The 12,583-nt window shown below is 35.7% G+C and overlaps 1 protein-coding gene across 2 annotated transcripts in view; it reads left to right on the top strand.

Moving 5' to 3' along the window:
- LOC149788471 (calcium-dependent secretion activator 1-like) overlaps window positions 1-12,583 on the top strand; it is a 237,371-nt gene that overhangs the window by 147,490 nt on the left and 77,298 nt on the right. Inside the window, exons 15-16 of one of the 2 annotated variants that reach the window (XM_089974453.1) lie at window positions 2,058-2,181; window positions 8,116-8,136. In XM_089974453.1, the coding sequence (XP_089830579.1) occupies window positions 2,058-2,181; window positions 8,116-8,136 (145 nt within the window). The remainder of the gene's footprint in view (window positions 1-2,057; window positions 2,182-8,115; window positions 8,137-12,583) is intronic. The other variant, XM_089974454.1, reaches the window with a different exon arrangement.

The following is a 12,583-nucleotide window of genomic DNA, read 5'->3' as shown; positions in this document are numbered from 1 at the left end:
TCAGACAGAAATGTTAACTAATTTATTCAGCTGAACACCATATCTTGTTAGTGAGAAGTTTATTTACCCATAGCTGCTGGTGCTACCAGTACAGCCACATTTTTGGTCATGTGACATTTATATTGTCATGATCTACTGTTGCAGCCAGTGTGCTCATTTTCAGACTGCATTGGCCAGGTTTTGAATGACAGAACTTTCGTGCAGCCAGGGTTCAGCTTAAGTGAATAAACAAACCATTTTCCTCTGATGAGTTACAAAGATAATGAAACTGCTCAGGGACTGGTGGTGATTAGATGAGAGGGTATGCCTCCACATCCTATCAGTCTTCACTTTCTTTAAGTTCAAAAATTTAATCAGAAATGAAGGTGACTATCTGCAGGAAACCTGTCTGATAGACCCCAAATCCAAAGAGAGCCTGATGAGTCTCTATGGATTAGCACTTCTATTTAGCTCCTCCACAACCACAGTGGTTAGAAGAGATGTGAAGACTAAACACAAAGAGAAAACTGGACATTCCAGTTGCAGAACTCCAGCAAGCCAAGCATTTGCCACTACACAACCACTTGATCCCTTTATATAAAGAAGCCAGGAAACCAAAATCAAAGTTGCTAAAACTACAAAAGTGGCTGACTATTTTCAAGAATGTTGCCGAAATAGGCATAAAATCTAAAGTATATAAAAGCACATCTACCAGCCTAAAATATACTTAAGAGTTAAGAGGTCATTGTACTACAGGTAATGTTACATAGTTACTCACATGTAGTCTCTGTGGCAAACAATATTAAGGTGAGACTCAACAGGGAATTACAAGCGAAAATAAAAGAACCCCTCAGAAATATCTTTAATAAAAAGGATACCCCCATGTCTGTACACATTAACCAATCTTGTCACTGTATAAACTTTGTTCAGTATCAGAAATCATCCAAATGTACTCTACAACTAGTAGGGATCAACATCTCTGTTTAAATGGGAGTCCATGCATTTCAAACTTTAATCACTATATTATGGTTATCACATACATATCAGCAAGTCACTTGATATATATTAGAGTTATTGCCTACATATCAACTGATCATTTGGTAGATATTATGATTATCACCTACGTATCCACAAATCACTGATCCTGATTTTTGTTAGTTATTGCCCTTTTGCACTTGAAGCCTGATGTATTAGCATATGACAGAACTCAACTAGGCACATGAAACATGGTCATCATATGAAGATATCAACAAATTATTGTCCTTCCTCAGTGTTTATTTGGATATTGCCATTGTTGTCTTCAAGCTGAATGCAACGTGTATGTCAGAATCTTGTGTTTGCAACTAGTCCTGCAGTTTTTGATGGATGGTGCTGAAACTTGTTACATATTATTGTCATCGTCTGAAGATATATATTTTAATAGCCCACCATGTTCTGGCAATATTTGTTAGAGTTATTGCTCTTTTTGACATGGAGCTGGATGTATGACAGAATATTATGACAAGCCTCAATTTTCAGTGGATTGCCACGAAGCTTTGTACATGTTACGTCCATCTTCTAAAGATGTGCATATTAAGAAATTGGTGAGCTCTGATAATTTATATTTTTGCTCTGTCCTGCATTGGAAGACAAAATCTTGCACATGTAAATTGTCTTGCAGTTTTTAATAGATTGCTGCAAAACCTGGAACATTATTACAGTTCTAATCGAAGGAATTGATGTATATATTGGCATGTCCCTACCCCTCCTAATAATTTGTGTAAGGATTGCTTTCCTTTGTATTTACAGCAGGATTTTGCACATGGAAGTACTCCGCATATTTTAATGGATTGCTGTACAATTTTGAACATAATATGATCATCAGAAGATATATACATGTATCAGTCATTGCTGGGTAAGGAAGAAGCCAGTTGATTTCAAAGTTTAATTGTCAAAGGTCAAGGTGACTGTAAGTGATAGAAGAAAATGGTTTTCTGTATAGAGGGCTATTAAACTAGGGGTGGGCATATAATGTGCCATTCACAATATTGTTTTGACTGTAGACTCTAATTGTTAAACTAATTTTGCTTTTGCTGCAGGTGTTGATGAAAGACATTGTGACACCTGTAGCACCTGAAGAAGTGAGAAGAGTCATCAAAAAGTGTCTGGAGAATGCAGCACTAGTTAACTACACCAGGATCTCAGAATATGCCAAGATTGAAGGTTGGTTAAATGCCCAAAGAATATCCTGTAGGTTTTTCATCATGTTTTATAGCCATTAGTTAATGTCCCCAAATTGAGATGTGGGAGTGCTATAGTAATTACCTTTTCTCTTTATGCATCTGTCCATTCACACTTTTTGTAACTACAAGAATCATACAATCCTTACACATACCTGAATGTCATTTGGTAGGGGAATTGCCTATTACACATAGACATTTCTTTAATGGTTTTGTCTTTTCAGTTTCAGTTTTGATACAGTCATTGCTGTTTCTCAGTTTGTATCTTTACTGGTTATAATCCTGAAGAGTTTATGCTACAGTCTTGGTATCCTCAGTTGATTAGCACAAATTTGTTATTGCTCCTAAACTTTTGAAAGGATTACTGTTAAAGTCTACAAACACATACATTCCAGGGTCCTTTTTGTCCTAAATGCAAATGTTACCCCTCACGAATATAGTAAGGCTGCCAGCATGACCATCTTAAGAATCTTATCAATACTCCTGAACAGATAATCTTGTCATATCAAGCTAGGGTTTTTGCTAAAGATTTGTTATAATATTTAGTTGGTCCTAAATTAAAATCCTACTGCTCAGACATGATATTCATGGCAGCCTTGGTGAAAATCTCACTCCTGTTCTTGATGGGTTGGTTGTACAGTGAAACCCCATCATAGCATGATGGTCAGAGTCCACAGAGCAAGACCATTTTGTACCATACTGAGCTATAAGCAAACAGATAATTTAACTGAAGGGTACAATCCATGCTTATCTCCTAGGCTCTACAAAAAAGGGCTGGAATAATAGGAATGGATGTTGAACTACATGCTTCATTGGCACAGTTAACATCTTAAATCGGTGTCTATTAAATGAGAAATAGTGAAAACAGAGATTGCATACTTAATATTTTGCTTTATTCAAAGTCCCATGTATTGGTACATAATACCAATACATGTCTATTGCATGATTATACACTGTAGTTAAAATATCAGTACCTGTACTGTACTCACAAACCACTCTCATTGCATCTGTAAGAGTGATTCCGTAACAATTCCATCATAAACGTGCAAAGAGAAATATAATATTTAGTCCTTATGTCATTACGTGGCTCAGTCAAGTGCACACACACACACAAATTATATGAGGAAACATGAGGCACATGTATGGTTCTGTATGACTACATGTTTAAGTCATTAAGCAGTGTCAGATAAATTTCATACCACTAGAGTTTTTTCTGCTATGAATCAAAATCCGTTTTGGAATTTGAAGCATGCTGAGATGTATATCAAGTATCTACTGATTAATTTTCAGCAGCTTCCTGCCGTTGAATATGCTTGTTTGAATTACTTCAGCAATAATAATTGTTCATGAATAATGCAGTCATTTTTTTATATAGGTAATGGATATTATTCATTGGTCAGTTGATTTTTTATTGATTTTCTGACAATACCACCGAGTCTCATGCACATGTTGGTGACTTTCATTTATTTTGTTTTATGTTTTTATAAATCACTGCCCCACAATTTGAACAACTTTTAGCTGTGAGATTGACTTTGATGATTAATAATTACTTTAAATTAATTAACTTATAAATTTGCATGTGAAACTTTTCTCAACTACCACATTATTTGATTTTGATTGTCTATTCCAGTTAAATGAGCAAACACCTGTCAGCTTTGTTTAAGCAGCAGTTTTTCAGAGAATGCACTGAAGAATTGCTTTGCTTATTGGTCAGTGATAATAATAATAACACTTATCATTTCTTTTAACCAGTCTTTGAAAAATAAACTAAGATCAAAATGCATAATGCACTGATAAGACTCACATTGTTGTATAGAAATCTTGTTTATATTGGCAAAAAACTTTTTGCAGTACTTAATGATATTAGTGAAATTATTACAAAGTTTCCATAGCCTCAACACAACCGTGCAGTTTCCAAATTCAGGTTATAACAAACTGGGGTTTCACTGTTTCAGCTTGGTTTTAAAAAAAAAGATTTTCAATTTGTAGTTGCTGCTAAATGAAAATGGTGCTGATCAGAACTCAAGCATGGCTACTACATACATGCCAACCATTACGCTTTTGGCGTAATTATTATGCTTTTTTTCCACTAAATTACACCTTACGCATAAATGTATTCAGAGTGCTTGTTTTTGGTATATCCCCCTCCAAAAACAAATAATTTGTTTTCTGATTTTCATAACATACCATTAATCCCACAGACCATATTCTAGAAAAACGGCTTCAATGTAACTACGACAGAAGAGTACACTTGTCGGTAGACTTGCATGCTCTTTCCTAACAGTATTATGTTCTGTTTATAGCATTTCCCTACTTCAAGAAACGTGCTGGTTTCTACTTTCAACTTTGACCTCTATTTCTATTTATAGCAGCTGTATGGCTTAGTTAGAAAAGAACAGACTGGTTTTCTAACTTATAATTTTTTGCTTACAGATTCTTTGTTCTAATTCGTATCTGGTACAGAACCAGTCTATAGGTATTTGGCGCTAAAAGTCAAGTCAGATTTATTTTAGTTGATGCATGTGTTAGAGCAAAAATATTTTAAAAATAATGTCACAGATGGATTAGGAAAAGATGAAAAACCGATTCAGACATGAATATATGAATTACACAATACAGCGTTCCATGCTAGGGCAGTTTCATGCCCCTTGCAGGCTGTGTGGAAAGGATTTTAATATTGGTCATAGTGGTAAAACAAAGAAACCTTGAATTAGCTCATTTTGCTAACCCCAGTACTAAGGTAATTTCTTTTTTACAGCAGAACTAAATAGTGGACACGAATTTTATAAATGCAGGTGTTATCAAGTGAGTTCTTAATAGAACATGGTATTCCTAGCGGTAGAAGACTCTGTTGGTCCTTTGTTCAGATGAATGTTTCCTGATTCTAAAATCGCAGAAAATATGCATGTACAAGAACAATATCATCTAATATTGTTAGGTGTTTAGCAGAAGATACTTCACTTAAAATTGCTGAAGCCATGAAAATAGGGTCATTTAGTATTGCAACAGACAGAAGTAGTGATTATGACAAAAAGTTGTACCCAGTCTTGTAAGAGACTATGACAACAAAAAGGGCCAAATCAGAATGCTCTTCGTTCATTACCAGAATTAACAGTAGATTCCACTGGAGAAAGCACATTTTTTATTTGCTTGATAATGCTTTGAATAAATATAAGTTGGCAGAACTGTATGGGGGTTTTCAGCTGATGCTGCATCAGTGATGACTGGAATTCATAAAGGAGTTGCATGCTATATTTTGTAAAATGTCTCCATCATTGTACATATCAGGTTGTCAGTGTCATATTATGCACCATGCTGCAGGAAAGGATGCTGATAAATTAGAAGGAGAACTCCTGAAGAATCAAGTTGGCACTCTACCTGACAATGTACTTAATAGCTGATTTCTTTCATCTTATTTCCCAGCTAAAAGACCCAATAATTGGAATATATAAATTTCCTCTTTGTCAGATTATGAAAGGAATATTGGTTATTTACCATTCTAATGCTGACTGTGAGAGATTGTTCAGTATTGTTAACAAAAATAAAACTGAATTCAGATCCAGGCTCAGTAACCCAGCACTTAGTGCTCTAGTGGTGTGCAAGACATTCATAGTGTCAGCTGGTACAGAGTTTTTTTTAATGCAGTACGAGTCTGTTGCTTTTTAAAGCTCAGAGTGTTATATACAAACACTTGAAGCAGTATTTGATGTTAAAAGTTAAGAGGGATGAAAAAATCATTTTGTACATATGCTGATTGAATTTTTATCATGTTATATGTGGATTACTCTTTTTCTGCTTGGATTACTCGTTTTGTCTACTTTTTCCTCGCCATGGGTTGGCATGTATGTTACTAGCGGCAATCTTGAAAGTCTTTTCACTGCTTCTCAACATGGGGTTTTCAGTAAAATGAAAGTAGTTTAGATCTGATGTCCGATATGGCCACCACAGCAACCATCTTGAAATCTTGTTATTGCTACTCCAGTATTGATGGTCATATTTACATGTTGTTTTCATTAATATGCTTCTTGTCATGTCTAGTTTGTCCTCAGTGAAAAGGAAGCTGTTGTGACCCAGTGGTTAGCATGCCTGACCCATGACTGAAACAGTGCTGAACTGAATCCTACCATCAGGTCAGTCAGGGTCAGCTGCCATGGTGTATCCTTGGGCAAGGCATTCTACTCAATTGCATTGGCACTAAACAACCTGATTGTGTTGCTGTGTAGTAAAGCACCAAACCAAAATGAAAATGGTACTGACCTGAAGTCCATTATGGCCATTACAATGGTCAACTGTAAAATCTTATTATCTTTGCTGTTCCTACATGATGGTCATATCAACATGGGGTTTTCAATGAAAGACTTCTCATGGTATCTAAAAGAAAATGGTGCCAATTTGATGTGTAATATGGCTGCCACAATGGCCATTTTGAAAATGTATCACTACCACTCTTAAATGAATGGTCATATCAGTATGGAGTTTTCACTAAAATACTTCTTATCATGTTGTGTTGATTCCTAATTAAAATGGTTCTCATCTTAAGTCCTATTTGTGTCTATCTTGAAAATCATATTTTTGTTACTCTTAAATGGAAAGACGTTTGGACATAGGGTTTCATCAGAAGAGTCCTTATGGTGTCTAATTGGTCCAAAATGAAAATGACTAAACCTCAGTATTGATGCTACGTCAATAAGATTGTTATACTTCTCAGAAATTGATGACTATATCAACATGGGTTTTCTGATTCCTTATGATGCCTAGTTGGTTCTAGAATGAAAATGGTACTGGTTGTATATCCAGTATAGCTGGCACGTTGGCTGTCTTCAAGATCTTGGTTACTCCCACTAAGCTGGATGATATGGGATTTTACCAAAAGACTTTTAAAGATTTCTGCTTTATCCTCAATGAAAATTGTGCCAATCTGATATCCAAAGGTCAATCACAGTAGCTGATGTTAAAATCTTGCTATTGCTGAAGAATGTCAGAGATGGTTTCAACAATTCACACTTAAAAGGAAGAAATGGTCTTTCCCTGTAACGGTTAGTTTGTTGTTGTTGTTGTCATAAGGACATTTTTAATGTATTATATCATGATGGTGATAAGTGGTGACTTTTCCAAGGACACACTTAGGCAGCTGACCTGGGCTGGCTTTTGAGGTATTGAACCCACAACCATTAGATTATGAGTGACCTACTCTATCAACCAAGCTACTGGTGCACCCCTTACTACTAAAGAATTGATTGGCATTTCAACATGACCTTTGTAATAGCACACTAAAGTGATATGTAACTGGACTGAATAAATAGTTTGCTCATCTGACCATCCATTTAAAAAATCTTTACCTCAGTTCCTATTAAACAAATGGTAGCATTGACATGGGGTGTCCATGAAAACAATTGCTGCAGGATATAAAGTGATATTGAATGGCTGTAATGTAGATCTGATTATATCCACTCATTTGTGAAGACGTTCATTGCTTTATTTTATGAACATGTTAACTTCAGCATGCAAGAAAATGATTTTATTAATAAATTTTTTTATCACAGATGGTTTCATTACTCAGCTGTTAAAAAGAAAAGGACTGTAGAAATGGAGTCAAATGCTATAAATTATTTTGGTCAAAAGTGTCAATTTTTGAGGGACTCGTGTCAATCTCAGCCTACACTTCTAACGAGCACAGCTGAGGAAATATTCAGTATATTCTATGGTCATTTGGCGTGTAGATTGTCTCATTAATTTACTATGTCTTCTATTAGTTTCATCTCGTCAATTTATATTTTTGATAGAGTTATGGCCCTAGAAATAAGAGAAATTCTTGGCTTCTTAGAATTTCTGTTGGACAGAGTCCAAGAAAAACATAATTTAACTATGAGGAACCGAATGATGTTGTCTCATGCTTTTGATTCTATTCAATTCACAGCAAAACAGTCGGGAAAACCAGGTGAATTTGATTAATGTACCTAATTTATGTTGTTTCTAGAGCAGGGTTGTCCAACTTACTGCCCACAGACCAGAATCAGGCCTGCAAAAAAATCCTGTGTTGCCTACTAACCTTTCATAATTTGTACCCCATGAGTGAGAAAAATATTGCAAAAAGGTTGGATCCCCCTGTTCTAGATAAATGTGACCTTTTTTTAATCTGATTCAAAATGTTTGAGTTCTTGTATTTGTTTACTGTGTGGTTCTGATACAGTGTAAATTTTGTCTTCTCAACTTCATTGTTCTTATTCCTATTGAGATGAGGACAATTTCTTTTGTAATTAAGGCTGCACTGTTTACACATTTAAATGGTTTGGTTTAATTTACTGCCTGTTGTTGTTGTTGTGGGCTTAATGCCATTTTCAACACATGATAGGCTATACATGGCGGTCAGTATATCTGATGGAGGAAGAACCTGGGAAAAAGCCAGAAAGAAACACAAACTCAAAGGAAGCTACTGGCAACTTTTCTCACAAACTCATGTTGGCCAAGCCCAAGACTTGTACCCATGTAAACAGGGTTGAGGTATCAGTTGCTGTCTGTAAAGTCTCCTTCTTGTTTTATATTTTATTTGGGAATTTATATGATTTGTTTTTTATGTATGATTAGGGCATGATCTATGTTTTACAGCAATGCACAGATTATGCTTGTAATTTAAAACCACCTTGGGTTTAAATTTATGTATTTCACCAACAATTTTTATCCAGTTGTTAATATGTTTAGCTAGTTTCTTAGACACACTAGTAGTTATTGTGTTATCTGTGTTGTTATAGACAGTAGTACATACAAGCAGCGCATTTAAAGAAATTCTTTATCCATTCCAAGTCAATGACATGAAAATGTAATTGCTAGTAAATATGTATGTGAATGGTTCTAATCATTATGTTGAAATACATTATAGAAAGCATTTGTCAGGGAGAATACCTTTCAGATATGAACAGATTTTTTTAAAATTCACAGTTTATGGAATTTCTATGATTGAAATAAATTTGTGGTATCTCTGTAAATTTCGGTTTTTGGCTTGGTAAAGAATAAAGGATAGTGATAGCAAATTGTTAGGTCTCCACCACACTATTATAATTGTTGTTGTTGTTGTTTCTTGGTTTAACACCATTTTTCAGTACACGATAGGCTATACATGGCGGCCAGTATTAATGGTGGAGGAAGAACCTGGGAAAACTCTGGAAAGAACCACCGACCCACGAGAAGCTACTGGCAAGCTTTCTCACATACCCACATTGGCTGAATCCAAGACTCGAACCTACGCAAACAGAGGTTAGATGGCAGTGATCCGTAATGGAGAGCGCTTTAGACCACTCGGCTACTCAGGGCCCTCTACTATTATAATGGAAGTCAGATAAATCATATAGCAACTGGAGATGCCGCCTATATTCTTTTTATATATTATGTTGAAATCCAAGTATTTATCGAAAGTGTTTTCAGCATATTGATAATCAATAATTTGAATCATCATCAGAGATTCAGCATTTACATAGTCCTTCATTATGAAGTGCCACAGTATATGTAACATAGACCCTCATAAAACCTGGTCCTGGATTCCATAATACTGGTTATACCTCCAGCAGATTAAGTGTGGTGGTAGTGGGTATATTGAAGCCATTGTATCCACCCATCCATCATTCTTTTGTTTTCTTAATGTCTCGTGAACTATCTGAGATTTCTTTTTTATGTGTAGCATGACTAGACACTGTTCTGTAAACAAAGCAAGAGTAAAGATACCAGCAAATATTTTTATAAGTATGTTATTACTTTTTTGACATAGAAAATGTTGCTGTCTTAAATAATTCAATTATCTCACTAAATTCCCATCAGTTTTACATAATAAATGCCATAGTAATATGTTTATAAAGCACATAATGTCAAGACAACAGCTGACTGGTCAAAATTTAATTGTGGTCCTGATGTAGAAAAATCAGATTTTTTTTACCAATCAACAATCGGCCCAATGCTTTGTGACCCTGAGTAGCTCTCCTGAAATGGACCTTTTACTAAAATGAATTAATATTGCCATCATCACTAGGTGATAAAGATATCAATATTTTGCAGAGAATAAATATGAAGACTGATTCATGCAAAGAGTGGTAACTTATGAAAAATGATGAAAGTGCTGGAGTTTCCAGATGATTAATTGCCAAACAGTCACTGACTGAAATATCTCCTGATCCATGACTCACCGACTTATGTTGCAAATTGTGCCCATTTGGCCATCCATCACTCTCTTCTCAGGCTAATGTCTTGACTGTAGACTTTTATCTCAAATTGTGTCCATTTGTCCACTCTTGTCAGGCTGTGTTTAATTGCAAATTGTGTGTGTATAATATATCAGTGTGGGCTGTCTGGTTATTACATTTAGGGTGAAGTAGTGTTCTGTTTTGTTGTTGTTGTTGTGGGGTTTAATGCCATTTTTCAGCACACGATAGGCCATACATGGCGGCCAGTATTAATGGTGGAGGAAGAACCCGGGAAAACCTCGGAAAGAACCACCAACCCACGAGAAGCTACTGGCAAGCTTTCTCACATACCCACATTGGCTGAATCTGAGACTCGAACCTGCGCGGACAGAGGTTCTGTTTTAGCTCAAATGGCTGTTAGGCAAACTAGCTTGGCTCTACGTGCATCATCTGCCAACAGTTATTTGTTACCACTCTGGAAACTTTAAATATGGACTTGTATCATCAAGATTGCAGACAGATTCCATGATGAGTGAGATCCATGCATATTAACACATTAACCCCTAGCGACGACTTTATGGGGCAGGAGGTAGTAGCCTACTGCCGAGCTCTGTAGCATCATGGTCATGCATGATACACTAAAGTGGGTGGTATTATAGAAGGGTAGACAGATGTAGCTCTACAATGATACCAGAAAATCTGGAATATCTAGTTGCACTACAAAATACAGATAGAAAAACCTCATTTTTTGGACCCGACTTTTTTTAACCCAAAATTAGCCCATGGTCGGAATCCGATTTTATGTCTGGATTTTATACTTTTTGGTCTCAGATCTAAGGCAAACTGGTATGAACTTCAAACAGACAGATGAACCTTTGCAAAAAGTAGGATAAGATGGGCATTTGGAATAAAGAGTGGTCTCCACACAAAAATAATGGCTCCGTTTAGCCAACAAAAACAAAAAAAAAGAAGTCCAACTTTTACCCTTCTGCTCATGCGCAAGTCAAATAGCCAATGAAAAATGATGTTTCTAACACAACTAGGCAGTATGTTATTGAAAGATGAATGGGGATTTGGTGTTTTCGAGTCTATTCAGAAATAGCTTTCAAAATGTGTTTCCTACTCGATTTTCAGGCAAAAATGACAAAAAGCTCCAGGGGTTAATGTGTTATATGGTGATTTTGCATCTGATTCCTTATATTTGCTACTACCCTGAACATCATCAAGACCTCAGAAGTTTAGTAATTAGCTATATTCGTACATATTAGGGTGGTGAGAGTATGGCAGAGCGTGTTGCTACTCAGGAGACCATATTTCTCAGACATGATTTTTCTCCTTTTTAAAGTGGAATTCTGCTTTTCGCCTGACTTGAATCAGAATTTTCTTGATATAGTCTATTTTTTATATCGTCTCCAATCCTGTTTTTTAAAAACAGTCCAGTCCCATTCTGCAGTGATCCTTGTAAGTTCTTTGTTCCATATATTAGCACATGACCCTTATAAAGAGTATTCTGATTGGTCAAAGATTTAAATTCATCCAGTGAATCTTAATGTAATGGAAACTGATGGCAATGGAAAGAAGAAGCATGTTTGCAAAACATGGTGTCCCGAGTTGTTGAGAGAGACCATGACACGAAGAGTTTAGGTTTAGAAAAGGTATGGAAATGGGTATGGCTGGAGCGAAAAGTTGACGGAAATTTAGTTGGTCAGTTTAGAAGAAAACTGAACGCTAGAGGACTGGCATTGTGTGACCTCTGCAAGAAAGATTTCAGTAAAGACAAGTTAATGTATGGGAAATATTTGTATATAGTTGATGTACTTGGGTGTTTATTTTGCAAATTTATACAAATTTGTTATGAAAAGAGAGAAGAATAACATAATTGCTGCAAAAATTGACAAATTATTGTGACTTAATTGTGATGTAAACACTGACATGCACATGAAATAACTTCAGCATCAATAGTATTGGAGAACAAATTTATGTGGCAATAAATATTGTGAAATTATTGAAGTGAAGTGGGACATTTTTGGTAAGTTTATTAGTTTTTCACATCATTATTTTGGTTTATTTTATGATCATCAGTTACATCAAGAGCATTTTTGTATGAGTGTAAAATGCGATTTTTTGGCCTGGGGCCTTCATCCCCTGCCCCTCAAAACCTGATTGGATGAAGACCCCCAAACCCCTCTTAAAAAAATTTCAGCTTTTTTTATGGAA

This window comes from Sinohyriopsis cumingii, chromosome 11 (genome assembly GCF_028554795.1).
Source record: "Sinohyriopsis cumingii isolate HCF-2022 chromosome 11, ASM2855479v2, whole genome shotgun sequence".
Classification (NCBI taxonomy): Eukaryota; Metazoa; Mollusca; class Bivalvia; order Unionida; family Unionidae; genus Sinohyriopsis; species Sinohyriopsis cumingii.
This window is presented reverse-complemented; position numbering and strand designations above follow the sequence as displayed.